Source organism: Haliotis asinina, chromosome 1 (genome assembly GCF_037392515.1).
Source record: "Haliotis asinina isolate JCU_RB_2024 chromosome 1, JCU_Hal_asi_v2, whole genome shotgun sequence".
Classification (NCBI taxonomy): domain Eukaryota; kingdom Metazoa; phylum Mollusca; class Gastropoda; order Lepetellida; family Haliotidae; genus Haliotis; species Haliotis asinina.
Window position 1 is genome coordinate 56032061 of NC_090280.1, and position 26913 is coordinate 56058973.

The 26913-nt window shown below is 39.5% G+C and overlaps 2 protein-coding genes across 2 annotated transcripts; one reads left to right on the plus strand and one right to left on the minus strand.

Moving 5' to 3' along the window:
- Positions 1–245: 245 nt before the first annotated feature.
- Positions 246–3785, plus strand: LOC137294349 (uncharacterized). Its single transcript, XM_067825359.1, has one exon. It carries the CDS (start codon positions 288–290, stop codon positions 1659–1661), a length of 1374 nt encoding a protein of 457 aa, XP_067681460.1. The 5' UTR covers positions 246–287; the 3' UTR covers positions 1662–3785.
- Positions 3786–13681: 9896 nt separating this feature from the next.
- On the minus strand, positions 13682–23112 carry LOC137294360 (transmembrane emp24 domain-containing protein 2-like). Its single transcript, XM_067825368.1, has 4 exons — positions 22805–23112; positions 20305–20500; positions 18574–18681; positions 13682–16813 (listed from the first exon to the last, which is right to left on the minus strand). Exons 1-4 carry the CDS (start codon positions 22988–22990, stop codon positions 16689–16691), a joined length of 615 nt encoding a protein of 204 aa, XP_067681469.1. The 5' UTR covers positions 22991–23112; the 3' UTR covers positions 13682–16688.
- Positions 23113–26913: the final 3801 nt, after the last annotated feature.

The following is a 26913-nucleotide window of genomic DNA, read 5'->3' on the forward strand; positions in this document are numbered from 1 at the left end:
CTACATCAGGAAGCATTGTGGACAAAACAAGCCAGTGAGGGTCGTCACCAGTAGAACATGTGAGAATGTCAAGGAAAGTATGTTCTCACAGTGACTTCTTTGATGTCTGTATTTAGAACAACGTTATGAACGCAACATCGTTATCTAAACACGTGGAAACAGTAGAAAGCGGCCAGTATTTTTAGAATGACGTATGATGAAGTCCGGGGTTGAAGTCAGAACTGAAATATCGGTCAAGGTCGTGAGCCAGAAAACCATGCCTGTTTCTGGTTCATAGGTATTTGAATATGAACAACACTACCGGAGAGTGTGGACACATTTCTGGTAGTTGCGAGGTGTGGGAGCTGCCGTTCGGCGTCACTGTGTTTGCGTTGTTCTGTCTTGCTGTCAACATCGTCATCAGCCTTCTCATCAACGCTTTACTGATGCTAATATTGCAACACTCTCCGAGTCTGAAGACGCCCCCCAACAGCCACCTCCTCAATATCTGCATCAATAACATAATGCTCTGTATCAGTATGCTCCTTTCCATGGTCGGTGTCAATGTAAACAGCGTCAACGACGTCACCTACGAGATGAGTCAAGCTCTCTCTGGCACACAGCTGTTTATTGTGTATAATTCCCTCCTTCAGTATTGGGGAACATTTGCATCCATTGGCTACTACCGCCAAAAAACGACCAAGGAGCCTTCTCTGACCCTGCGGACCCGGAGGCAGATTGTGTCTAGGTCAATCGTCGGGAATTGGATTATCTCCCTTTCGTTGAGCATGACGTGCAGCTTGACTTACACTGGAACAAGCAACCTCATGGAGACGACACTGGACCCATTTCGAAAGGACTACTACCTGTCCAATACGTCAACTTTTGCCGTCGAACAAATAACAATCATTTTATTCATCCTCGGGGTGTTCTTGGTCGGCCTTGTGACTATATTTTCTTCCTATTACAGTATATTCAAGACATTAAATGTCACTGGTACATTTGCCAAAAATCGCGTGACTCCATGGCAACGCGCCCCTAGTCTTGCCTCGGACGTTGCGGACCTGACAGTGCCTTGTGGGCGGTCGTACCATCCTGCAGATGCCGCAGCTGGTAGACCGTTTACCATCTCCAAAAAGTCAAATGATACACTTGTGCATTATCAGAAGTGTGACAACACTCTTGCCTTTGAAGACATTCTTGCCTTAGAAAACCCGATCCGCGCCGTCAACCAACATAAGCAGGACCACCAGAAGCGTCAACTGCAGATGACCTTGAGCAATGGCAGCGCGTCTTCTACCAGGTCACGTTGCCCAGATTTCACGGACATATCACTAGGTGCGGATCTCGAGCGTTTTCAGATGTTAAAGAACAGCTCTGCCTTGAGGAACCAGTTTCTAAGACGGGACCGAGTCAGTTTGAGCAGCGCTATCAGAAACAGTGTTGTCATGTTCTGTGCCTATCTCGTCTGCTCGCTTCCTCTCATCTTCTGCAGTTTCCCGCGCGTACTTGCTGCAGTCTCACCCCCAAGCCGGGTCATCGCCCTGCTCGCTTGTCGTCTGCTCTTCTATATCAACGCACCAGTGTATCCCACCTGGTATCTGCTGTTCAGCAAACGTGTGCGTAAGTGCCTGCGGCGAATGTTGGACTCCTTGCTTCTGCGGCTGAACGTGAGAAGGTGATGCGCATCACGGAGATACTTCGCCGGCAGCTTTTGTCGATGCCAAAGAAATAATGTGATACATGTCACATGTTTGTAGATGTATTTCTGGCCTAATATACATTTCATACAATAACTAATGCTATAAATATGCTGTTATATTACCTTAAAAAGTGTTTTGTGTGAGATTATAAAGTACCTATTTTTCTGTAGTAATACTGAACCCTCGTATCATCAGAACATTTGCCTTGCATATTCAAAAATACTCATCACAAATATAATCAAATTTGCCAAATATAATACCAGTCGGATGAGTAATTAGCGTGATCTCATCTTTGCTGTTTAAACTTGAAACATAAGTATTGCAGAAAAACTACTTTGTAGTGATTAACATTCAATGTTATTTGGAAACCTTTATTTCATTATCAGCGGATTTGCACGTAATGTTCCTGCTATGCTAAAGCTCAAAATGAAGCAAGTCCTCCTTTCCTCAAGTTCACAAATTGGGATCTACCATCTCACTGTTCAGTTAAAATGGGATATTTTGTTTCTATCACCATCATATATATTGAAAGACTAAGCGTTAGTCTTAGGGATGTTTTTCCTGCAATGTCAACAGTCAAGACCCTAAATGAAGCAAGTCTACCTTTCCTCCGGTTCACAATTGGGATCTACCATCTCACTGTTCAATTAAAATGGGATATTTTGTTTCTATCACCATCATATATTTTCAAAGACTAAGCGTTAGTCTTAGAGTAGCTTTTCCTGCAATGTCAACAGTCAAAACCCTAAATGAAGCAAGTCTAGCTTTCCTCAGGTTCACGAATTTCTGTCTCCCATCACACATTTGTTAGGAACATTTGTTACTATCAGTATTATGTATATTCTGAGACTAAGCGTGAGTGTGGGAGACAAGTACCGACGTGTTCCAATGAAGCACCTATTGTAAATACTAGTAGTGTAAATAACCAATAACGTAAGTAATGGGGATATAAATAGAGGCGACCAGTCACTATTTACGTTTTGCATATTTTACCATAGACAAGCGGAAAATCCATTCTATACAATAAACAAGAAGTTGCATCCATTCGGCTAAATAAAAACGTGAAGTGTTTCTCGGGCATTGGTGCGTCACTTTTATTTGTGCGCGTAGCAATTTTTATTGCCTTTAAAAAAAATAATTTTAACTTGGCCGCGTCCCGATCACCCAATTGTCCACTATGATAGTGTGTGTAAGAACGAGTGCGACTGATTCTACAACTCATTAACACAGACTAAACTTTCCAAGCTGTATTTCTGAGAGAAAATGAAAATAAAAATGTCTTCCTCCCGCTTCACTTATTTTTCTATCAAAAATTTAAAAAGTCCCTCCGCCTTCGTCACATTTGAAAAAAAGTGCCTGAGAAACAGTTAATTTTTTATGCACCCTTAAGTTTTACGGTTCATTCTAAATTTTTAGAAAACATGTATTTCACCAAGTGAGTTGACATTTAATCCAAGAAACAACATTCCAGAGGTTCCTGTCCCTAGGAACAGATTTACAAGTCAGCTTGGGAACCTAAGGACTGATATGAAGCAAGAGTCATCAAAATATTTGTTTGACATTTTAGAATATCTTTGACGAATGTTTGATTTTCAGACTGACGTTGGCCTCAGACATATCAAGCTGTGCTTATGTCATCTGTGTATGTCTGGTGTATATTCGATGTTCTTGTTCGTATAGTTACATCCCGGCATGATGATAAATACAGGAGCTGACTAGTGCAGTAGAGTGTGGGACAACAGTTTTGTAGCTTTTGCTGCTTGGAAGACTGTAGAGAAATATGACAATTTCTGTGCCTGACAAAACCGACCCTGCCTTATTTTTGCCTTATTGCCACATCCTTGCTTATCCAGTGTGTGTATCAACATAGAATAGAGAGGTAAATCACTGGATCACCAAGGGTGTGTGTACTACAGATTCGTTGGGCTATAATGATTTATATATGTTTGTTATATGACATGTATTGCTACATATGATGTTTGTGTTTCTTGATAGTACATATTCAAATCTGTCAAATCGGATTCTGATTAATCCGGATTTCTGTCAATAACGGTCAACACATTCGGCCCTGAAACTGTGATAAAAATATGCCATTCAAACTTACATGTGTTTGTTTAGCACTGTATCTTCTAACCTACTGCCCTCTTAAATCCGGTTTTCTATTTAAGCCGGACTAAACAGACCTCTGTGGTGATCTGGATCATAACTGTAAGGCCGTGACAATTGTTCTTTCCAGGCTCACATTGTTCTTATGTGGCTGGGTGCGGCTTTAAACAACAACGAATGAATGAGAAAAGGTTTTTTAGCAATATTCCAGCAATATCAAGGCGGGAAACACCAGAAATTGCCTTCACACATTGTACTCACGTACCCACATTGAACCTGGGTCTTCACCATGACGACCAGACGCTTTAACCATAAGGTTGCCCCTTTAAATAACAAACAAAAAAAACCGTAAAGGGTCAAACTCGACGCATGTCAACGAACCACAATTGCGTGGACCTAAACTCACAGTAAACACCTGTTTGTCCATCCTCGATATCTCCAGGGTATACGTTCGCATAAGTCTCCACTATACCCTGGATGCATCTATGGCTCAGACTAATAAATTTATTACCTCCTTTTGGCTGGCTTTTCATCCAATCAGGTGTCTACGCTGGGAAGTTGAGCGAACCAATCACAACTCACTTTCGCTTTTTAAATTATTTAACCGATTAAACTTGGCAAAACAAACGATGCAGAGGTTCTCTGAAAGAGGTAGAAGGAGTTCTTGCTTGTAAGTTTTAAAAGTTTCGGACCTATATTAAATTTGTCTGTATGATTTCCCAAAACACTGAGTCGCAGCGAGCAAGCCTTCGCAGTTGCAACCGCTACATTTGTTGACACTGGCAAGCTCGATTATAACGGCGGATGACTGTCTACTGTGAGAATGCGGAGCCAGTAAATTGAGGTAATAAAATTATCGGGCTATCGAGCCATAGATGCATCCAGGGTATAGTGGAGACTTATCGGAACGTATACCCTGGAGATATCGAGGATGCTGTTTGTCTGGTCATAGGCAAACTCTAGCGCAAGTGGGGTTGCGCAGCATAGAGAATATGACAAGTCTTCTTATATGCGAGCGAAACGAGGAAAGGTCGGCAACGTACTTCTCGCTTCGGTTCGGAAAATGTTTTTCATGTTAAAATAATATATCGCCACCAGTAAAGGTACACAACCATTTCTGCACTTGGTTGTGCTCTCAGATTTCCAACCCCGTGTTTAATAATTACTCACGTGAAATATGTTTTATTCAACATTTTAAGCGCCACTCGTGTTATTCAGACCATTACCCCTTCCAGCTTCCGGCTGAACAGCGTGACGGAACAAGAATAGGCAGTAATTAAAAAGAAATACTGCTAGCTGGATTTACACTACCCCTTCACTCAATGGCCTTCGTGCTGAGAATTAGCCATATATTAAAATGGCAAAACTTGACAAGATAATTACCAATTTTGAAACCAATGCGGTCCTGTACTAATTATGAATTAGGATATAGGATGCTAGTTACATTACACAAGACATTGTTCTGAGACGAAAACATGTCGTGCTCAACATATATTCACCCTTCAATGCGGGGTTCCTGTTGTGCTATGAAGAGAGGTCGATGGGGAAATGACATGAGTGGAACAGTATCTGAACGCCTGTCATCTACCTTGTATCTTAAACTAATGACACTTTGAACAGAGCCATTTACAAATCGATTATTAACTACACTCATTCGGGTTCACTCGGAGTTTTCCGCAAATTCCCTTGGTAAAATATAAGCAGTTTCATGTTTTAAAGAAGTTCGAGCGAGTCACATTCACACACGCACGCACGCACGCACGCACGCACGCAACACACACACGCACGTACACACACACACACACACACACACACACACACGTACACACTCCCTTCATCCTTCCCCCGAATTCAGTGCTGATGTCCATCAGTCTGCCAACAGGGGGCGCTGGGGTGGCGGAAACAGCCGAACGTGATACTGAATGTTGTAGACATATTGCGCGATTTATCCGCCTAGTTTTAATGATATGACGGGAGATGGTTCATGTTGAAAGTGGTATTGTTTAATGACACACTTGCCAATATACCAGCTCTTTAACCGTGGTGATTCGAACATGGTCCAGACAAACCAATGATTTACATCATGAACATCGAACGACGCATCTGTTTCAACGATTCCATCAGCAAATTAAAGAGCGTGCTTGATCACTTGCTCACCTTTGTCACCACCTACGAGCTTAATATACTTAAGAGCGATGCCAACCCAGCGTTTTATGTACTGCTATTGCCGGCTGTTTCTACCAATCCCAACCCACAGTCTTTGGTTAGATGGAGCGACACCTGTGACAGGATCAGAACTATCCGTCATAACTTAAAAAACTACAAAGGTAGATGTCGCAGCAATCAATCATTCACTTCATTTATTCGTGATAAATTGATTAAACTATAAACACAACAGTGTAATACGGTGGGATACGATCTAGTAACACCATTATCATAGTTAATCCTTCAAGCTTCCGTCTGTGCAGCGGGGGCAGCTGACGTAACAAACGGCTTATTTCCAACACATGTTTTACTTGAACATCACTGATATTGCCACTAGTTCGTAGACTACTAAGTACTTCTTTGTAGGGTGTGACATGCGCAGGCGCCTTTAATCCGATTTGTACATCTATTTCCGGTGCATGTTATACGACGTATCCATATGACTCGATGTCCTTTCATATGTATTTGGCCAGCTTGACCATTCCATTCATTCAACGCTAGCAACGACATAACTCATCTGTCAAAGCAACGTACCTCGTCACCTAGAAGAGTCACGCTGAGCACTCGGTTCACCGCTATCCCGATGTATATCTCGACATTATTATTGAAACCACGGAATATACCGACTGGAGCCGAATGAGTACCGTAGCATCGCCAACGGCAATCTTCCTTTTGTTTGTCGCACACCCATGTTTTAAGCTGAGTTAATGCTAACATCGATTTTATCTGCTTTGTTAACACGACTCTGCCAGTAGCTATTATTTCCTGTCGTTATTCCATTGCTGCATTACTCAAGGCCATACTCAATAAGTTATTGTCAGAACAAGGTTGTTTATGGACAGACACTATTTTGTCAGTTAGTGGCTTTATACATTAATGACATTATCAGAAATCTGATACATAACACATTGTGACTGTATATATGCCGGACAACTGGTTGGTGCATCTGGTTGTAAAGCTAGCTCTTCCGAAGACCTCCTATGGCTGTTTACCTTTCATGGCGACTCGACAATTGACACCTGGTTGTACAGCTCTTCCGCAGACATTCCGCAACTGTTTACTTTCCTTGATGACTCGACAGTAATGACACCTGGTTATAAAGTCCTTCCGTAGATCTCCCGCAACGATTTACCTTCATTGATGACTCGACAGTAATGACATCTGGTTGTAGAGCTCGTCCGTAGACCTCCCGCAACGGTTTACCTTCCTTGGTGACTCGACATTAACGACACCTGGTTGTAGAGCTGAGACGATATATCGTAGTATCGATAATGGTGACACTTTATTGGACGATAAATATATCGATACTTTTTCGTATCGTGATACGTATCGTTGACCTTAAAAGTGTTAATTTTCACTAGAAATTGACGGTTATCTCAAAATTTACACTGTCACCTGAGACCAAATATACATTTTTAAAGAAAATAACTAAATATAGCACATCGTGATATGAATCGAATCGCATCTCATCGTTCCAAGATATCGAGATACGCATGGAATCGTGAGTTTTCTTTATCGTCACACCTCTACCTGGTTGTAAAGCTCTTCCGTAGACCCCCCTCAAATGTTTTCCTTCTGTGACAACTCGACAAATGACATCTTGTTGTGAAGCTCCTCCGTAGATCCCCCGCAACTTTGTACCTTCCTTGATCACTCGAAAGTAATGACATCTGATAGTTAAGATCTTCCGCAGACCTCCCGCTGCTGTTAACCTTTCTTGATGGCTCGACAGTCATGACACCTGCTTGTATAGCTCTTCCGGAGATCACCCGTGAGTGTTTACCTTCCTTGATGGCTCGACAGTCATGACACCTGCTTGTATAGCTCTTCCCGAGATCACCCGTAAGTGTTTACCTTCCTTGATGGGAGACAGTCATGACACCTGATTGCAAAGCTCCTCCGCAAACCTCCGCAACGGTTTAGCTCTCTTGATGGCCCGTCATGATGTGTAACATTCCCTTCTCTCCAGGATTCTGTCGCTACCATGTTATTAGTATTTGTTTAATAACGGTTGGCTACAGCGTGGAAGGGGTGTGGTGTTGATAATTAGTAGGGGCTCGTGTTTTCTGTAACATTTGTCTTAAAATATAGGACGTTCTTCCAAGTATTGCTTAAAGCAGCGCAATCACTGTCTTTCTATAGTTTTTCAGTGCACGACATTGACATTTTCCTCGATATAATCAATCTAATGAAAGCTTTGTAATGTGCACGTTTCGATTGTGAGTGGCTTTATTATGCTCATTAGATCACAGGCAAAGTGTAGCGCAAAATGGGTTGCGCAGCAGAACGAAACTGACCAGTCTTCGTATATGCGAGCGAAGCGAGCAAAGGTTGGCAACAAACTTCCCTCGCTTCGGTCCGAAAAATATTTTTCATGTCAAAATAAAATATCGCCACCATCAAATATAGACACACATTTACTCACAGGGTTGTGCTCTCAGATTTCCAACCTCATACTTAACAATTACTCACGTGAAATATATTTTAATCAACGTTTTAAGCGCCGCTGGTGCTCTCACAGAGCGTTCTTCGCCTTCATTACCCCTGCCAGCTTCCGGTTCAGCGGAATGAAGGAACAAGAAGACTGGTCAGTTTCGTTCTGCTGCGCAACCCATTTTGCGCTACACTTTGCCTGTGATTAGATAGAGAATGATATACAATGAGTGAGCAAATATGGTTTTACGCCGCTTTTAGCAATATTATAGCAATGCTTTCTAATATTTTCGTCCTTTCGTATTCTTTTTTTGTTTTTGTGTATGCATGCATGCCTCACGTCAATGTTCCAATTTTATGATGGCGGTCCGTAACTAATCAAGCCTAGACCAGGCAGTCCAGTGATTGACGTAATGAGTGTCTATATGCGAATGACATACAACATGCGTTCACCAAATCTTCGAGAAAGCCTTCATTGTACTTCACACGAATATTATAGCTTCATGTTTACATCCCGTAAACTTTGATAACTGTTATAATGTTGGGATCCATGTTTGTCTTCATGCGCATGCTTTATATCCTGTCTGCATCGCAGTCCCTGAACCACATGATCTTTCCCTACTGTCTGGCCCTTCCGTGCAATGATAAAGTCCGAAATGAAGCAAATCTAGGCTTCCTCAGAAGATATATTTAATCAAATAATTTGGAATAATATATTTGTCATTATAAATAAGAAGTCTGTCTATAATGATGAATGGGTAAAAGCTGGCATTGTATATATCGGAGATTTGTTTGATGAAGAGTGGACACTTAAGAAGTAGACCAGAGTTACAAGAGATATTTTAACAATAGATATTTTATAATATCAAACGAGCTGTTCAAAGGGCAATAAGGAGCAATATACTTACTTAATCGATATAGTGGAAAATTTCAGTTTTTGATAAACACGCCACCTAAGTTATAGGTAAGTATTATTAATGATAAGATTATGTCAAGGGACTTTTATTCTATAATTGTAGATAACAAACAATTTAATGAATCATGACATACTAGCAAAACTAGCAAAATGTATGGTTTTTGGAGTTTTTTTTACAATCCCTTCCCTTATCCAACAAGTTAAAGGAATGACAATTATAAAGAATATTGTGCCTTGTAAGAAATGGTTGTTTAAGCTTCACTTAAGTGAACCACCAGGATGTGACGACTGTAAAACTTTGGAAGACGTTTCACGTTATTTCTATATTTGTAAAAAATATTACTTCGATGATTAATGATCTTGTAAAGTTTCTAAGTTTTCATAGCAGAGTGAGAGAGAGAGAGAGAAGAGAGAGAGAGAGACACACACACAGAGAGAGAGAGAGAGCTGTTTATGTATTAGGTTAAGGCCGTAAAGCAGATGGCGTATCCGGCGCCGTCGGACGTCCCTGGAGGATAGACAACAAACATTCATGCTATTTCAGTGACCTTCACCTTGCGAGTGGGTTGTACCTGAGAAGTCGGCGCATTTAATAACGACGCTACTTTAGCCAGATTGCGATAAAGGTGGTTACCTTTATTGTCAACAGTAATCCAGCTATATAAAGGACGTCGAGGAGGCTTGTAAACACTCTAGTCTGTACCGCACAGGCGGTGAGTGCATAATAAAAATGAGTATTTATAATGCTCAAGGCTTCGTGCATTAATGCAAGAGCTCGGTTTTATTTTCATTACTCTGCATATGGGATCAGATGCCACATTTGGTGTGATGAAAGTACCTTCCCGTGCTGTCACAGAAGGGTCACAGAACAATGCATGTATTGACATCCATTTGCTTCAAGAGGTCTCTCTCGAAACTTATTTCCTTGAAGGTCAAGACGGAAGTGCTAAATCTCTCGAGTCAACATGCACACTATCCATCGTTAAGGACAACATACATTGGAAGCTGTCTAAACCGGCCTCGTTGAGACTGAATAAATTATCCAGTTTAGACAGTGTGCCGGATTGTAGAGCTGATGATAAATGTACAAGTCACGGCTGGGACTGAGATTTTACGCCGGTGTTGACACTCTGCCGGACTTGACAGATGCCGGTTCTGACAGCTTCCATTGTATAACACTCTTTATGGATAACGGCGTCTCTATTTTGTGACTAAGGCTTTACGATACAGATTCGTGATCCGTTGTCACGCTGGACGCGGTGGTGTTTGCCACTGTGTTGAAGAGACGAGGTGATGATAGCAGCCACCTACCAAGTTCACAAGAATTTCTAATCAAACTCGGTCCAACCCATGATCAAGTAGAGATCGTATTGACTGGAGATGCTGCATACCCATTCTCATCTTGGCTCCTCAGACCTCAGTCCAACTTCACACGCCGTGTCAACAGTGCTGGAATAACGATAGAGAATATCTTTGGGTGATTCAAAAGCAAGTGAGGACGTTTCCTGAAAAGACTAGATGTTGACATTGGCTTTGTATCCAGTCTGGCAGCTGCAGGTGTAACCATAAATAACGCGTGGTAGATGATGTCACCCAAGTGTCTACTGATATCAGATATATCAACACGAGTTGATAAAGTAACAAAACAAATTTACCTTTATCGACGAGTGTTGATATAACTGATATTGATATTACTTTTCAAAGAAAAATGTATATCTCTGAACACAGCACTGGCATTAGATTTGCAGTGCCACGATGTCGTAGCATTGTGAAGTCATCAAGTTCATGACGTCATAGAATTGTCAGGGCATTGTGCAAAATCTGCCAAAGGCTAGGAGATACAGTCTGATCTCATACAAGCGACGTCTCCCGTGGAAGACAGTTTTGGGTGATGACGTGTGGGACATAACAGAGGAGGACACTGTCTCACCAGGACCTGGAGACAACGAAAGTTGACTCAGCGCAAGTAACATGAACATATGGGATGTCCTAGCGAGGAGCTTTGGGGAGCAGTGTTAGATAGCCTAATGAACAGAAACCTTCGATAGATATTCCACTTCACTTTAATCAGTTGAAGTCATATACTAGTATTCCAGAATATGTTTCTGCATTGATAACGCAAGAATAACGTGACACGCATTTTCATGTAAAACATGAAAGATCATCTACTTGGAATAAATTACTGTTCGACATTCATTACGTTATTGTTACAATATCGAACTAAAAACAATATCTGGCGGCAAAGAAGAAACAATGCATAATGACAAATAGTATTCTACCTTTTCTGGCATAATGTAATTGGAAGCTCCCTTTAAAAACCCCAAAATAGTCCGGACCAAAGATAAACGGTCCCATGTCCACATAGACCGACCCTAGCCAGCTGAGTTATCCATCAGGTCGCTGGAACGATCAAGTCCACTCAGAGGTGTGGAATAAGTGAGTTTAGGTTTACGTCGCACTCAGCAATATTCCAGTTATATGGCGGCGGTCTGTAAATAATCGAGTCTGGACCAGACAATACAGTGATCAACAACATGAGCACCGATCTGCGCAACTGGGAACCGATAGTGTGAGTCAACCAAGTCAGCGAGCCTTACCACCCGATCCCGTTAGTCGCCTCTTACAAGTAAATGTTACTGGACACCGGAATTTTCACCCTGACCTTCACGGGTCACAGGTGTTGACTGGAGGGTGCGCAGCTGCATCGTGGTGTTAGATGGGCCTGGGGGAACCGGCCAAAATGTAAAAGGCCAATTTGAAACCATTACGGCTGTGTAGTGGTGCATATTTCTTTGCTTGTACTGGTCCAGTTCAAAGCCAGTGTACAAAATAGTACAGGCCCGGTTCTGGAATGCCTTAAATGGGCCTGATGCTCTGGCCAAGTGACGTGATGATGCTGGAAGGTCACTGTCATCGTCATTAGAACCAGTGGGGTCCCGGGGTATACTGGTACCAGGTTCGTCATTGGCAGTGGTGTCATCAAAGGGTGTAGGTGCTGCGCACCCATCCTCCCCCTCCTCATCCTTATCTAACTCATCACCATCATCATCATCATCATCAGACTGCAATTGAACAGCTGGCATACTTTGCACAATAATCTTTGGTCAGGTTGACGGACGAGTCTTCTAATATCAAGTTCTGTTCAGGGTAGTATTTACGATACAGACTGACCGCGCCTTATATCTTGTCCCAGCGGGTTCTGTAGGTCCTTCGAATTGTTATCATTCGCTCCTTGCACTGGTTCGCTGATTTAGCGAAACCTCTTTCCATCACAGCATCTGAGACGTTCCGGTATACCACCATATCCGAGGATGATGCACAGTCAAATTGAGCCTGCATGTGTCATTCATTCCAGACATCGAGAAGACACTTCGCTTCCTCGTCACCCAAAGCATTCCTACGAGATCGTCTTGATTTAGGGGGCATTTTCAGTGCTGAGCTAACCACTTGCAAACAGATTGAATGTCCAAGAGTGGTTACGTGATTTCTATAAATAGACCCCATGGCACTGTCGTGGCAAAGTCTACTTTGATAGGTGAACTCGGTGAACTCTGGTGCCCTGAGACCCGTGAGGGTCCCGTGGTAGAACAGGCCTTCAGCAACCCATGCTTGCCATAAAAGGCGACTATGCTTGTCGTAAGAGGCGACTAACGGGATCGGGTGGTCAGACTGGCTGACTTGGTTGACACATGTCATCGGTTCCCAATTGCGCAGATCGATGCTCATGTTGTTGATCACTGGATTGTCTGTTCCAGACTCGATTATTTACAGACCGTCGCCATATAGCTGGAATATTGCCGAGTGCGACGTAAAACTAAACTCACTCACTCATTCTGGTGCCCTGAACCAATGCGTTACTGCCTCTCAAGTCATAAGAGTTGTCTATATGAAAAGGGTGTTAGTGAAAGAACCCAGGGAGATCACCTTTAGTCCATGTCGTGGGTGGGAGTCACTCCTCCGATTACAGCATCACCATATCAAGCTTGCTAACTAACTTGGTCATGCAGACAAACGCCAGTCGAGTTCGAGTCCCTTAACAGTGATATATTATGGACGCTACACCTCCTTGTACAAGTTTTTCCACATCATATCTACAGCTAATCTGGCGCGATGCAGTCCCATTTCTCACGATCCCGTCAAAACTGAGCACTATTCATAGAACTGACACATTAAGGATAAGAGTCGATGGGATCAGTAAAACCTTCCACTACTATAATATCAAAATTTACCAAACGAATGCTGATTACTCAAACATATTTTCAAATGTGCCTCAGACAATTTTACAAAAAAAATCCATAAAAAGTTCTTAGATGCATCAGAGAAATGAGACAAAGTCACATTTGAAAAAAAAAGATATTTTATTTTGAAGAAAAGATATAGGCATGCTTTGTTTCACAAATATACACAACTTGAGTTAAACCTCATTAACATCAACATAAATTAATAGCTATATTATTTCCTCTTACAGACTGAGCTATGAAGGGTCACAATAAATGTTCCTCATTCACTTTCAAAATGTTAGATTATTGTCTTACTTAAATTCAGGACATAACTGTAAAATTCTCTTAACAGCATTATTCAGACATAGTGCGATTAACCACAAACAAATATCCATCTGTATATTGAGTAGTCCTGTAATTCAATGTGATGTTAAATATTAACTCACTCACTCACACCTGTAATTCAAGCTACTTGGTACCAAAATGAGAACCTGTGACAAGCAAATTAGGGAACTCATTTTAGTTTATATTTCAAATTTCCTACCAATCTTAAATTCAGACGTCTTCACATTGTATATTTACTACCCGCAATAATATAAAAATATGCATGAAAGCCTCTTCCTCATTATAGATCATTAGACAAAGACATCACATTAAATGAACCTGTAATAAGATGAATTTGAATTCAAACTGGGAAATGTTTACTGATATTTGCTGTAGATTTGATGCGAGAAGCCCCAAGTCACTCGATCTGGTTAAATCTTGGGGTCATAAAAGGAAATCAAAGGGCATTCTTCTACACAAAGGAAAACAGTAATGACACCTTGAAGATTTAGGGAATTGCACTATGACTTCTTAAATTCTCAAGGGCTATCAAGGATGAATACAATAGTTTGCGTGAACAATATTTACAGTGACCTGGTGTAAGAATAAAACTGTCAGCTGTCCTAGACAGACATGGTCAATATAGTGCCACTGTAACTGTACAAGTTCTCTTATGTTCTTGTTAAAACAATAGACACTCCCAGGAACAGACTAGTGGTGGTCTGATTAATTGAAATAATCAAAGATTGGTTGAAATGACCAAGCACTTGATCATGTTTTCTCATAATGGAAAATAAAAGTTTAGCAACACTTGTTTGCAATAAGTTTCACAAGCTGATTTTGCCAGTCACTAGATTTACATTACATAGGCAATGCAAGCTTCCATGACATGACTGAATTTATCTTAAGATTCCATGACATTTTTGTTACTGAAGCACTTGTCATCCTTTTAAGATGTGAAATTTGCAAATGCAGAACTACTCGTTTTTTCTTTATTTTTTTATGCATAAACATACAGCAAGAAATTTTGATAAATGACGCTAACCAAATACTTTTTAGGAAGTAACCAATCATCAATTATGAGATCTTAACCAATTCCCAACACTGGAACAGACTAGACGTTTACCTATGCAGCACTAAAGAGAGGCAAGTATGTTCATCACATTATTGTACATGCTTGTATATTACAGATAGCTGCAGTACTGGTATTTCATCTTTTCTCCCCATTCACAGTACTGAGATACCGACTGCAGCCAAGTCCAGAGATGCTCGCATCACGCAAAGGTAGTAATGTACAGGGATGTGTTGATCAATTTAATTCATCACCTTTCCACCAATCACATCAAATGTGGCTTCAAGCCAAACTACCCAAGGGAGGTAAGCCACACACTGAAAGGTGGCACCTTAGGGGCCCTAGTTTGTCTCAGCAGTCCCACTTGTACCGAACCATCACCCACAGATGCTATCTGATTAAAGCTATTTCACTCATTTCTTAACACAATAAAGACATATGTCTCACACATCCTTCCAAACAGACATCCAGTTGGCGAGTTGGTGAGATAATGAGGTATACTCAACAATTCCTGAACCAGCCTCTAAGGTGAAAACCAGAATATCATTAAGAACTGATTGGCTATCTGTGCTAGCTGAAAGAGCAATTTCACAAATTTTCAGATACTTATGGCTAGGGTGGGGAAGAAGACAACATTCCAGTTCTTTGTTTGCAGTTATGCTGTTAAACTATTCAAAACCCTGATCTGCCATGAATTGGATTCAATAGTGTTCAAACCTAATCGTGAAAACCGTGAATTCATCATCCTTTAAAATACAAATGTTAGCAGTTCAATATTTAGGGACTTAAGATGAGGGTCTATTACTTTAACAAAAGGCATTAAAGGCTCCCAAATGCCTCATTTATAACATGCCTTGAAAGTAAAACTCACAGATATATGCACTAAGTATGGATGGGTGTGTTAGCTGTTTAACACAGGTCTCAGCAAAAATCTATCCCTATGACAGGTATAAATAACTGACCCTAGACCAGGCAATCCAGTGACAGATATTATGAGCAACGATCGACACAATCAGAGTAACAATGAGAAACACCCTTGTCATCGAGTCTGACCACCATATCCATAAAGTCACACCTTGTTCTCATCAGAGCTTGCTGGAATCTCCAGATGGACTAAAGCCACAGAATATGATGAAGGTGTCAGCCACATTTGACCTGACCCAGAGGAAAGCAAAAGCACGGACTACTTCTCTGTATGAATACTAGACAAACAAACACACATACATACACTGTTACCATAAAAATACCCTTGCTTAGCACACCTTCACATTTACATTTTTACACATTTGAAAACTTCCACCATAGTGTTTAAAAAATACATACACCAACAAAAATACACTGAATTAATTTGTAACATAGTAAACTTCCTTGAGTTTATTGGCTCAAAAACAAAATAAATAACTTACATTTCAATTACAAACTTTTCACCATCTATTCATATTTAACACATGAAATAAACTAATTTAACACAGTCATTCATGATGCTTGTCAAAATTTGATTTCCCACAATACTGTTGTCTACAAATGTTGGAACATAATTAGTACACTAAAACCTCTTCTTTTCATTATGGAAGTCTTCATTCAAAACCAGTCTGTCATCTGTGGTGGTGTACAAGAGGTGCATGACGATGAGCTCAGCTGGATTAAGGGTTGGATTGATGACATGAGGGATGTGATGGTGATGATGAATGTATACAATGAGCATGAGATCAATCCTTGGCTCTGGACTCTTACACCACACGTCGCACTTCAAAGAATCTCTTTAGGTAGTAGACTTGTCCTAGTGTCATCGCAACCAGCACCAGAGCCTCAAAGAATGACCATAGCACCACCCGGGAGTTAGTGTTGTCATTGACTGAAAGAGGAACAGAACAGTGCAGGTTTCTGTTACCATGGTTACAACATCATTAAGCAAGGTCAGTATGAAATCATCCAAATTTAAGATAAGGTGAGACAATGAGTAATAGTGTGTTCAAGACTTTTTCACTTCTTCACCAATATGTGCACAGCTTCTGGTACAGGTCAGGCCTGATAATGTTTTATCACTACCAATATATTCATGACTGTCACTTCACAGAAGCAGTCGATGACTTTGCCGACATTTTGATTTGATAACTACGTTCAAATTCAGTTTCTGTCCCTTGACAAAGAAAATTACTCCTGAGGGGCGTAACTCTTAATGCATAGACAAACAGCATGCAGAGTAAACCCCTTGCCATTGATTGAGGCACCAAACCGGATGTTGGAAAACGTGCAAAGCGCTGTGAGGATTATATATACTGATTGCTAGAAAATAGGAAACAAGTTGAAAACATTGGCAAGTTTGGCAAAGTATGATCAAACATGATTGTTACTAGTCCTTATTTTTATAGTGCGCCCACCAGATCCACTACATTAATGAATAGAGGAATAGTGCATCAGTTCAAATAGATAATATGCCATGTTTTACTTACTCCAGTTGATGAATCCTTGTTTTATCCCTAGAATATGCACAGTAACAATTTTTCAAGATGAGTACCTACGCCTTATTTTTTCAATATAAGTGTACCGGGAAAAGTTAAGAGTACTCTAAAGAATTTAATGGCATGTCATTAATCTCGTCTTTTGTTTCACATATGCACGACACCATTGCTACTCTTGAGTAAACATGTCAGCAAACAATAAAGCAATACTTTTTCAGAAAAATACGTCCGCAAATGATTCCAGACTGTACACCATTGCTGTGGTGTGCATCTGCTACATTTTCTGATTTTTTCCCTACCACATCGTGCATACTTTTTATTTATCTATTTTGGAGCCCTACCCTCTTTTGGTAAGGCACGTTTATAAATTTAGGATAACAGATTTAGCGAGTCCATACCCAGGGCCCGATATATTGTTGGAACGTTTAGACCATATATTGAGGAGTTTGTTTCATGTCAATTATAGCAATCTTCCATCAGCATCATGGTGGGGAAACTAGAAACAGGTTCTTACATTGTGCTCATGTGGGTGAACGCTTTCACCACTAGGCCACCCCATCACTCCTCAGAAAATGTGAGTGAGTGAGTGAGTTTAGTTTTATGCTGCTCTCAGCAATATTTCAGCTATATGGTGGCGGTCTGTAAATAATCCAGTCTGGACCAGACAATCCAACGATCAAAAAAATGAGCATCGATCTGCGAAACAGGCAACCAATGACATGTGTTTAAAAAACTATGTTTACAATGAAAATGCCAATAATGAACTGACAGATGAAATAAAATGTTATGTCCTCGTCCCTTGCTGCATTTGTTATTCAATATGCATTTAACAAAGTATGGTTATGGCAAATTTAAACTAGTGGGCCCTTTGAGTTTCCGCTCTTTATTTATAATGGATCAAACTGTTGCTGGCAAAGTCAACCTCATCATTAATTTACCTTATTTCTATGGGAATTATGATACTACTGCATTCTTTATTTATAGTTTTAGTCTGCATTATTACAATATACATTTGACAGAATCATTTCAGTTTGCATACTGGTTTGGCAGGATTTAATCAATATGTAAGGCTGTGCAGGACAAACTAATGTACTGACATGTTCTATGATCATATAGTGTTAGACCTTGACCAAGGTGTTGCTGCCATACTCACTAGCTCGATGGATTCTCTCTCTGACTTCCATATATTCCTGTTCATGTTTCACGCCAGTCAGAGCTGTGGAAAGCTCATTAATCATCTCTGCCAGCTTGTTGTGATGAGCTGAAACGAAAAAAAATCACAAACATCTGTTACCAATTTATTGACATAAGAATGATCAGAGGTCACGAAAATGTCATGCAGAGGGACAGTATAATCTGTTTTACATAGAAATCACATGTGTGATGGGGCTGTCTAAAAGGATCAATAATTGGAAATGTTGTCAATAGGAAAATATACAAATCATTATCAATATGAAGATTGTGTTATCAATATTATCACACATTAACTCTCATGATAAAAAAAGTTTTAATTTTCCTTAAAAATATACATCATTTATGGTCTGCCTCTAAATTGAGTTTAGGACGTTGTCTGGTAATCTATGCAAAATCATCTGTGATGTGGAATGTGTTAATTTTTTTATTTTGAAATTTTTCATCAAAGGTACATCTCCAGCAAAAATACATCTCTGATAAATATTGATGATAAATCAATATTCAGTTAACGATTATTGATGTTATGATCTATATCGATAGTGTGTGTAGATGAATGATTATTGTTCACTTTCAGTGGAAGCCCAGTGAGAAATGATTCTGGAGTTTAACATAACCAACTCAGACAAGCGTACAGACTCTGGACCAACCAGTGCTAGTTTATCTTTTTAATTGCCGAGCACTTTTTCCTAACAAAACCTGTCTTCCCTTGACTTTATACACACAATACAAGCAGCTAACATGAACATCCAGATACACATCTCCGTTTGTAAACAATTTTCTTACAACGAAACTGTCAGTGATTATAAAGTAGCTTTACACTGACCATAAACATATAAATACATATATCTATATGTGTTGGAATTTTATGCAACCAAGATTTGTAACCTAAACATGGTACATAAAATTAGCATTGACTTTGAAGGCTTTTACAGATCAATCAACTTAAAGGCAGAATGTCACACATTTTCAACAGTATTTTGGCCTATATTCTATATATATATGCACTGGCATATGCACTGACTTAAGCTTTTATTAAATGCCATAAAAGGCTTATTATTCCTTATGACTTGCCTGAAATCAATCACTGAATTTTTGAGCGAGGTAAACAGCTTCAAAAGAGAAAACACTTGCCATGTATGGAACGTCAACTATTGCTCCTGCATGGAAAACTTGTTGGTGTTTGACCAAATGGTTTCAATGACAAGTTGTGTGTTGGATATCCATAAAGAGCACTCCAAGGGACATAGCTATGGAGCAAACTTGAAAGAATGTTTGGCTTGGTAGAAGGTGCAAGAGTCGATTTCATCCGAACGTTTCAATTTAATCTTGTAACCTAAATACACAATCTTTCAAGAAATATATTTATTATATTGTAGCTTCCCTGTGGGCTGATGAGTGGTAATTAGTATCACTGACAGAAATTCATTGTTCATTTGTTGCCTGCAAACATGAAGTAGCTCATAATTGCCAAAGGACAAGATGAAATTGGCAATTTCGTTACAAAACATGGAAAGTTCACTATGCAAAGGAGTCTAGCAATCTTATTTTATTACCCCTGGGGCACTAACCTGGAATTGCAATGGGGTTCATGGAACAAACTAACATTGCATCACCTGATGGCATAGTCTGATCACCCTAACATGTGTACAATTTAACAGTTTACACTGGCAAGTGATATTTATGCTCTTACCATCTGTTTCCATATTGTCTTGATCTTTGGGTTTTTCTCCAATATCCATGGTGAACATAACAATCTTCGGCGTCATGGTAGACATCTTGTTGCTGAAGCAGTATTTATAGATACCATCCATGTGGGCAGCAAACGTGTATTTGCCATTGGACTCACGGTCTCCGGAGTGGATCACTTTACCCTCTGGCCCATATATCTGTAAACATTAGTGATAAGCAAAAATGGGGAGTCTATTACATTAGAATTCAATTACATGCTTTTGGCAGTTTATAGCCTCATTCAGCGATATTCCAGCCATATGGAGGTAACGGGTAATATGTGAATTGGGGCAAGACGTCAAAGAGATTGACATCATGAGAATCGATACGCATTTGCAACATAATGATATGCATTTGCCAAGTCAGCAAGTATGGCCCTATAATCTTTTTGTTTTCTCCTGTAACAAGCAGAACAATCTGAACACAGATTTTAACAGTTGTTTCAATGGAACCAACAACAGATATTCTTTTATTTCCTCACTCCCTGAGTGCAGTATTTCCAATGTCTTTTGTATGAGCCTTCAAACATGTCTAATTTTTAGTATTGTCTCAACCTGATTATCAACAAAGATGTGTAAATTTGGTGAAAAAGACAACTTCGTTAAATGTATAGGGCTTTTTTAACAAAAATGGTCATTAACCATGATCAAAGCTATTTGTCCATCTGTTTGGAAGCACTTACTATGCTTACAGTAAAGATTAAACTTGAATTATCCACTTTAGGTTCCACTTGGTTTAAGAGTGGAGTTAATGAAATTGGATGTTTCAAATGAAATTAACACAAATTAAGCTATTTATTAACCTACGCTAGCAAGTCCACACTAAGTGAGTTGTCAAGGGACGTAACTCTGTAGTACTCATGAAAACCTGGTCCAATTTTGGGGGTCCTTGTTTTACGCGTTCTGGCTTTTTCCACGATGTATTTGGGTGAAAAACAACGACTGGTCCCTTCAGAAGATATTCCCGAGTTGGCGCCATTGGCGAAAAAGGTTGGTCTGCTCTGTTCTTTCATAGTTTTCCAACCCTTTAAAATATTGCTGAACATTGAAATTTGTTTTATCAATCGATGGCACACTTTAGATTATTTTTATCATAAGCACACATCAATCCTCTCCATTATAAAACAAATTTTAACTTAATGTAACCAGGGATGCACATTTCAGATAGATTTGTGTGAGGGAGGGGTGTATTGCCAGGGGCAGACAACTCCATGTGTGAATCCAGCTAACAATGATTGTGTCATTAACTCATTCATTGAGTAATTTTATTTAACATGCTTAATATGTTTTAAAGTGTTCAAATGTGTGTACTTTGATTATTAAACAGGTAGGAAAGCATTATTTATGTTTCAAATACCTTGTGCAATATGTATGTTATTTTCAGATTTACATGTATTTTCTGTCTGTATCCAGAAGTGACAGCCATAGAACACAAAATTGTGGCTAATAATAGTAATATTTGAAAACTGACAATATTTTATTGATCTTTTAATTTAAGCAGAATTCAGCATTATTCATTTGTGGATGTCATAGCACTTACATAAACACATGATGTAGATTTGGGAAGAGAGTAAGTATTTTTTGCACATTACAGCATCACAACATATGCGCAACATACACTGATATAATTCAGGATCAGATTTGCTTCAGGTTTGAAACATGGTATCTTCAGCACTGTCTTTAAAAGCACTGTCTAAATTGAATCTTCAACACTGGTGATACGGGTTTAAGATTAGAATATATGAAAACATGTTACAATCTTAAGTTCATCTTAATTGATGCAAAACAAAGGTAGCACTTCATAATCTTGACTCTCTAACTTGAATCTGTTTCAATAATTTAGTGTTAAGATACTGATTTTGCCAACATTGACATTGTACATCAGTCATGATGTTTAACGAACCGTTTCTTTCTTCTTCTGCAGACCTGAAACATATGTTGATTCGAAGTTCTAGGATGTTCAAAGAAGACGTATAATTCCAGATGAAACATTTTTCCTCTGTAAAGCACTGTGCTGATAGAAAAGACTATTAATATATTTGTGGTTCAACAACATTTACTTAAAATAGTTTGGTACTTGAAATAAATAGGTGTGACGTTTTTTTCACAAAAATGGAAATGTGGACATTTCGCAGAGTTGACAGTAGTTGGCTTGATCACCTTGTTGATCAAGAACGGATGGACAGAATTTAATCAGGTAAAGTTTGTTGCAATGCTGATGTATCAACAAACCTTGGAAAAATAGTTTTAAAAATCTGAACCGTTGATCTAAAAATGGTGTGGACTTGCTACCTACGCCTGATGACAGCGTCTAATAATAACCTGGCAGAATGTGGCTTACACTAATTTAATCATTCAGAAGAATACAAGCCAATGGTTTCGCAAACAAAGTGCAGCAAACCATGGCAAAATACACGGGAAGTCTGCACATATGCCGATCGCTGTCATGTAATACGTGTTCACCTTGACGTCGATGTCCAGGAACCCTCCTTCCGCGACTTCGAACATAAGGCTCATCTTGGTTCCTGACGTGACTTTATCGAAGAAGCATTCTTCAGCATGAGCATCTATATGAATGAAATATCCCTGAATTTGTGTGAAAGAAAGTAGACAAATCACAAGTAACGATAACATTTCAATGGGATCCATGATGAGTGAAAAATCAACACTGTTTTGCCGGTTTGATATTCAGCGTGCAGCGGCTTGCCACGTAACTCTAATCTGCGCATGCGATAATGGAAGGACCGCACGGAATAGCAAGTGCTCGTTTCCGGATCTGTTAAACAAAACCAGTTATTCATTATATAGTATCCGTGTTACTTTTACTGCCATAAGTAAATACAGACAAGGTATTATTTAAGTTATTTGTATTTTCATCCTCATTAACAACTAGAGGAAGTAGAGCCCGATACTGAAAATGTTTATTATTGACATGTATACTGTATTCCTATTGACTGCTGTTATTCGATAGTGCCACACGTTGACACAGAACAGAAACATGTTTTGGGCTGTCGAAATTATATGCAGTCAATTATCGACACATAGGTGAAATGTTCATAGGAGTATTTAATACCCATCAGTGACTGTCTGAACCAAATTTATCACATATATTCGATACGGTAATTATTTCAATTTTGAGGAAGTAATATGATTTGTCAACCACAGTAGATCCTTGAAGACGTTCAATCTTTGAATCAACTGGTATTTGCAAGAACACAACGTTAAGGGGAAGCTATCGTGTATTTAGTCATATGTGACTATTCATATTAGATATTTTCTTCAGGGTAGTCAGTATATGGCTCTCGTCTTCTGAACAAGAATAAATCAATAAAATGGATACAGTTATATTTTAAAGTATTTATGTCTACTTTTACCAATCCACAAGCTACTGAAACACGCATGAATTAATAAAGCTTTATTGAATGTTTGATTGAAACCAGTGAAATAATGCCCCTTTTGAGTGGCATTTTGAAGTTGATGAACAAAGGAAATATTTCTATTGACATACAACCTGTCCATTACACTATATGCACCGTTTCAGCGTAGATGCTAGCACTTGCGTGATAATGGTGTTATCATCTACACCAAACGTCGTATATACTATAATAAACAAGCATATATCCTATACATTATCCTTTTGGTCCACCCAAAGACGTAAAGAACTCCCTGTTTATTTATATGACTTACGTTAATATTGCATGAAAAATGCATCCTATAGGTGTCATAAACATATTTTGAGTATTAGATATTATTCCAGATGTTAATAATCACCCTAGTCACACAGTGATCGAAAATATGTCAGTTTATCACGGGACATGAATGCAAACTATTATTTGTTTAAACACTGGTGTTGTCAGTTTTCTCTAGATCTGGTAGTGTTTATTCTGTTGGATTTATTTGCTTTGCATATGGATGGTTGGGTATGTTCTGTGTGGCTTTTTTGTGGCTCTGCGATTTCCCTCAAACATTCTCGACGTGTGAAACACATAACACCTTCACATTTGCAAATTCAGTATTGCTGGAAGCGCTCTTTAAATCTCCAGTCGTATTCACTGAGGTCAGGTGAAACAAGTGTGTTTAAAATATTTGACTCACAGGCTGGTTGGTTCGTTGTCTAACACCGCATTCAGCAATATATTGGCTTACGTGCAGGTAACTGAAGAAAGGGCAAGAATTAGCCCTGAAACGAAGTATTCTATTTCTGTATGCTCACAAACATATTGACAGCTTCGAGCGGTTGAGCATTACATCATTCCATTTTTAACCATATTCCAGCAATATTACGGAGGGACAGACCAGAACTGGGTTTTGCACACTGGGCCAATGTTTGAAACAAACTCTTACCTTCGGCGTGACTAGCGAACGCTTTAACCACTTAGCCACCCAACTGCTTCATACTGGCAATAATAACGTTTCTCTGTATGCCCTGACTAGGGAGACTATATGCAGTTGTATATTATCCCTGCCTTGACATACAAAGATTTTCTTCTGGTTGGCGGGAATTCCAAAGTCTTCGTTTTGCAGAACCATACAGCTTCCCTCTTTAATCAGAAACCATATAATTTATTTTATGGTTTCTGCTGTAATTTATGGAGTATGGCCCCATTCAACAAAACATTCGTTGGGCTCGTATTTTCGAATGTATGTGGTAAAGCATATGAAGTACGATAATATAACTAATGCAGAAAAAGATCCAGAAATAATTACATTTCGGCTATCAAAATGCTATAGCTCCGCCCAGTACTAAACGGCTATACCAACTGCTTTCCAGTGGTACTCATTGGCGGACCGTGCGTGCGTGCGTACGTGCGTGCGTGCGTGCGTGCGTGCGTGCGTGCGTTTCCAGGGTTCCGGAGACCCCCCCCCCCCCAGGCCCCATTTGGAATTTCCCGGATCCGCCTATGGTCCTACAATCCCGATCGGAATACACTGGGTTGTTTGGTCCTATAGCACATGTTCAGCTAGTGAAGTGTACTTTCACGCGGGACAATGCAAATTGTATATTATTGCAACGTGCTTATGCTGTCGAGTTCGATGAATTCCTGGAATGTATTTAGAATGTCTGAGATTTGTTTAAAAAGAAAAAAGAAAGAAAAACCTCAATGACATATTTAGAAAAAAAGTACGAAAGAAACCGCTCTTTTTTTAATTAATCTCGTTTCCCGACACAAGGGTATACATGGGTAAGGTGCGTTTTGTGTAATATCTTTGTTATACAGTTTGCCAACTACTATCAATATGGATTTTCGTGCCATTAAATGTAAAACATATTTAAATATGTGACATTCAGTGTAGTAATCTGGTAGAAAATGATTTGTTGTTTTAGAAAAGCCCGAACATTCCATTATATATTCATAATCGGCAGCAGCAGCAACAACAACAACAACAACAATCGCCTTCAGGTAAATTACTTGGAATCTCCCAGTTGAATCAATAAAATCAGTCGGCGCTGTTTTAACCTCAATTTGACGATGAGCCGAGAAATTTAGAGATCAGTTTATACCTTGACTTTTAAGATACAGATGGCAGTCCTCGCTGGGGAACCTACATGTCTGGCGTGAATCTGTTACCCCCTCACGGCAATGTGAAACAGTTAACAGTTGGATTGTCACGTTTGGTATCACAGCGATTGCTACTGTGTTCGGATTACACTGTACTTGTATACGGGTGTAATCCACACCCCCGGGTAGATTGTTACGGTTCACAGTTATGACTTGGACAAGCGATTTCCATGACTGTAAATTATTTATACAGACTCCCTGTTGAGGTAGTCTTTAACGAAAGTACATGCAGTGAGACCCGCATAAAGAAATTTGTATATTACGGCTCTTGAAAACGCTAAATGGTAGACAAATCGAAGATCACTTTATATTGTTAAACAGCAAATAATCGAGTTTTAAAATTTTGTTTTCAGAATCTCGAAAGTAAAAAAAGCGCCCAGGAAGTTTTTGTTGTCGCGTGTATGTGTTCCGAGAGCACATTATATGTCATAATTTGGGTTATTCCCTCCCCTTGGTCGGCTACTCGCGTCTTTGATTACATCAACATGTGTTCAAGAAAACGATTTTTAAAAATTATACCCAAAGAAGACTTGAGAATTATGAGCCGTAGAAATGTATTACAAAAGAGCTACCAGCTACTAGTTTGTCATAGTTCCCGGACCACATAATTTCCTATGCTGCCTAGCCCTCTCTGCAACGCTAAAGACCCCGGGTACAAGAATATTTCGTCTCCCTGGGGCTACTTTTCAAATTTCATGGGTTTGTTTGTTGATATCAAAATCATATATATTCAGAGACTAAGCGTTAATCTGAAGAGCTACCAGCAATCCGACAACATTTTATACGAATTTTATAGGATTGTTAATAATATAATTATGAACGTGTGTTTAAATTGTTGATTACAAGTTTTAGAATTATCATTATAATGTATCAGGAAATATATGGAGACAAATATCGACCCATGTTTTGAGCTTGTACACGTTAGTCGCGCGTGTCAATGAGCGCCACTAGACGCCCACACCGCGCTATTGATACATAACTGGTTGTAGGTAAACAGTAGTGGGCAGGTAC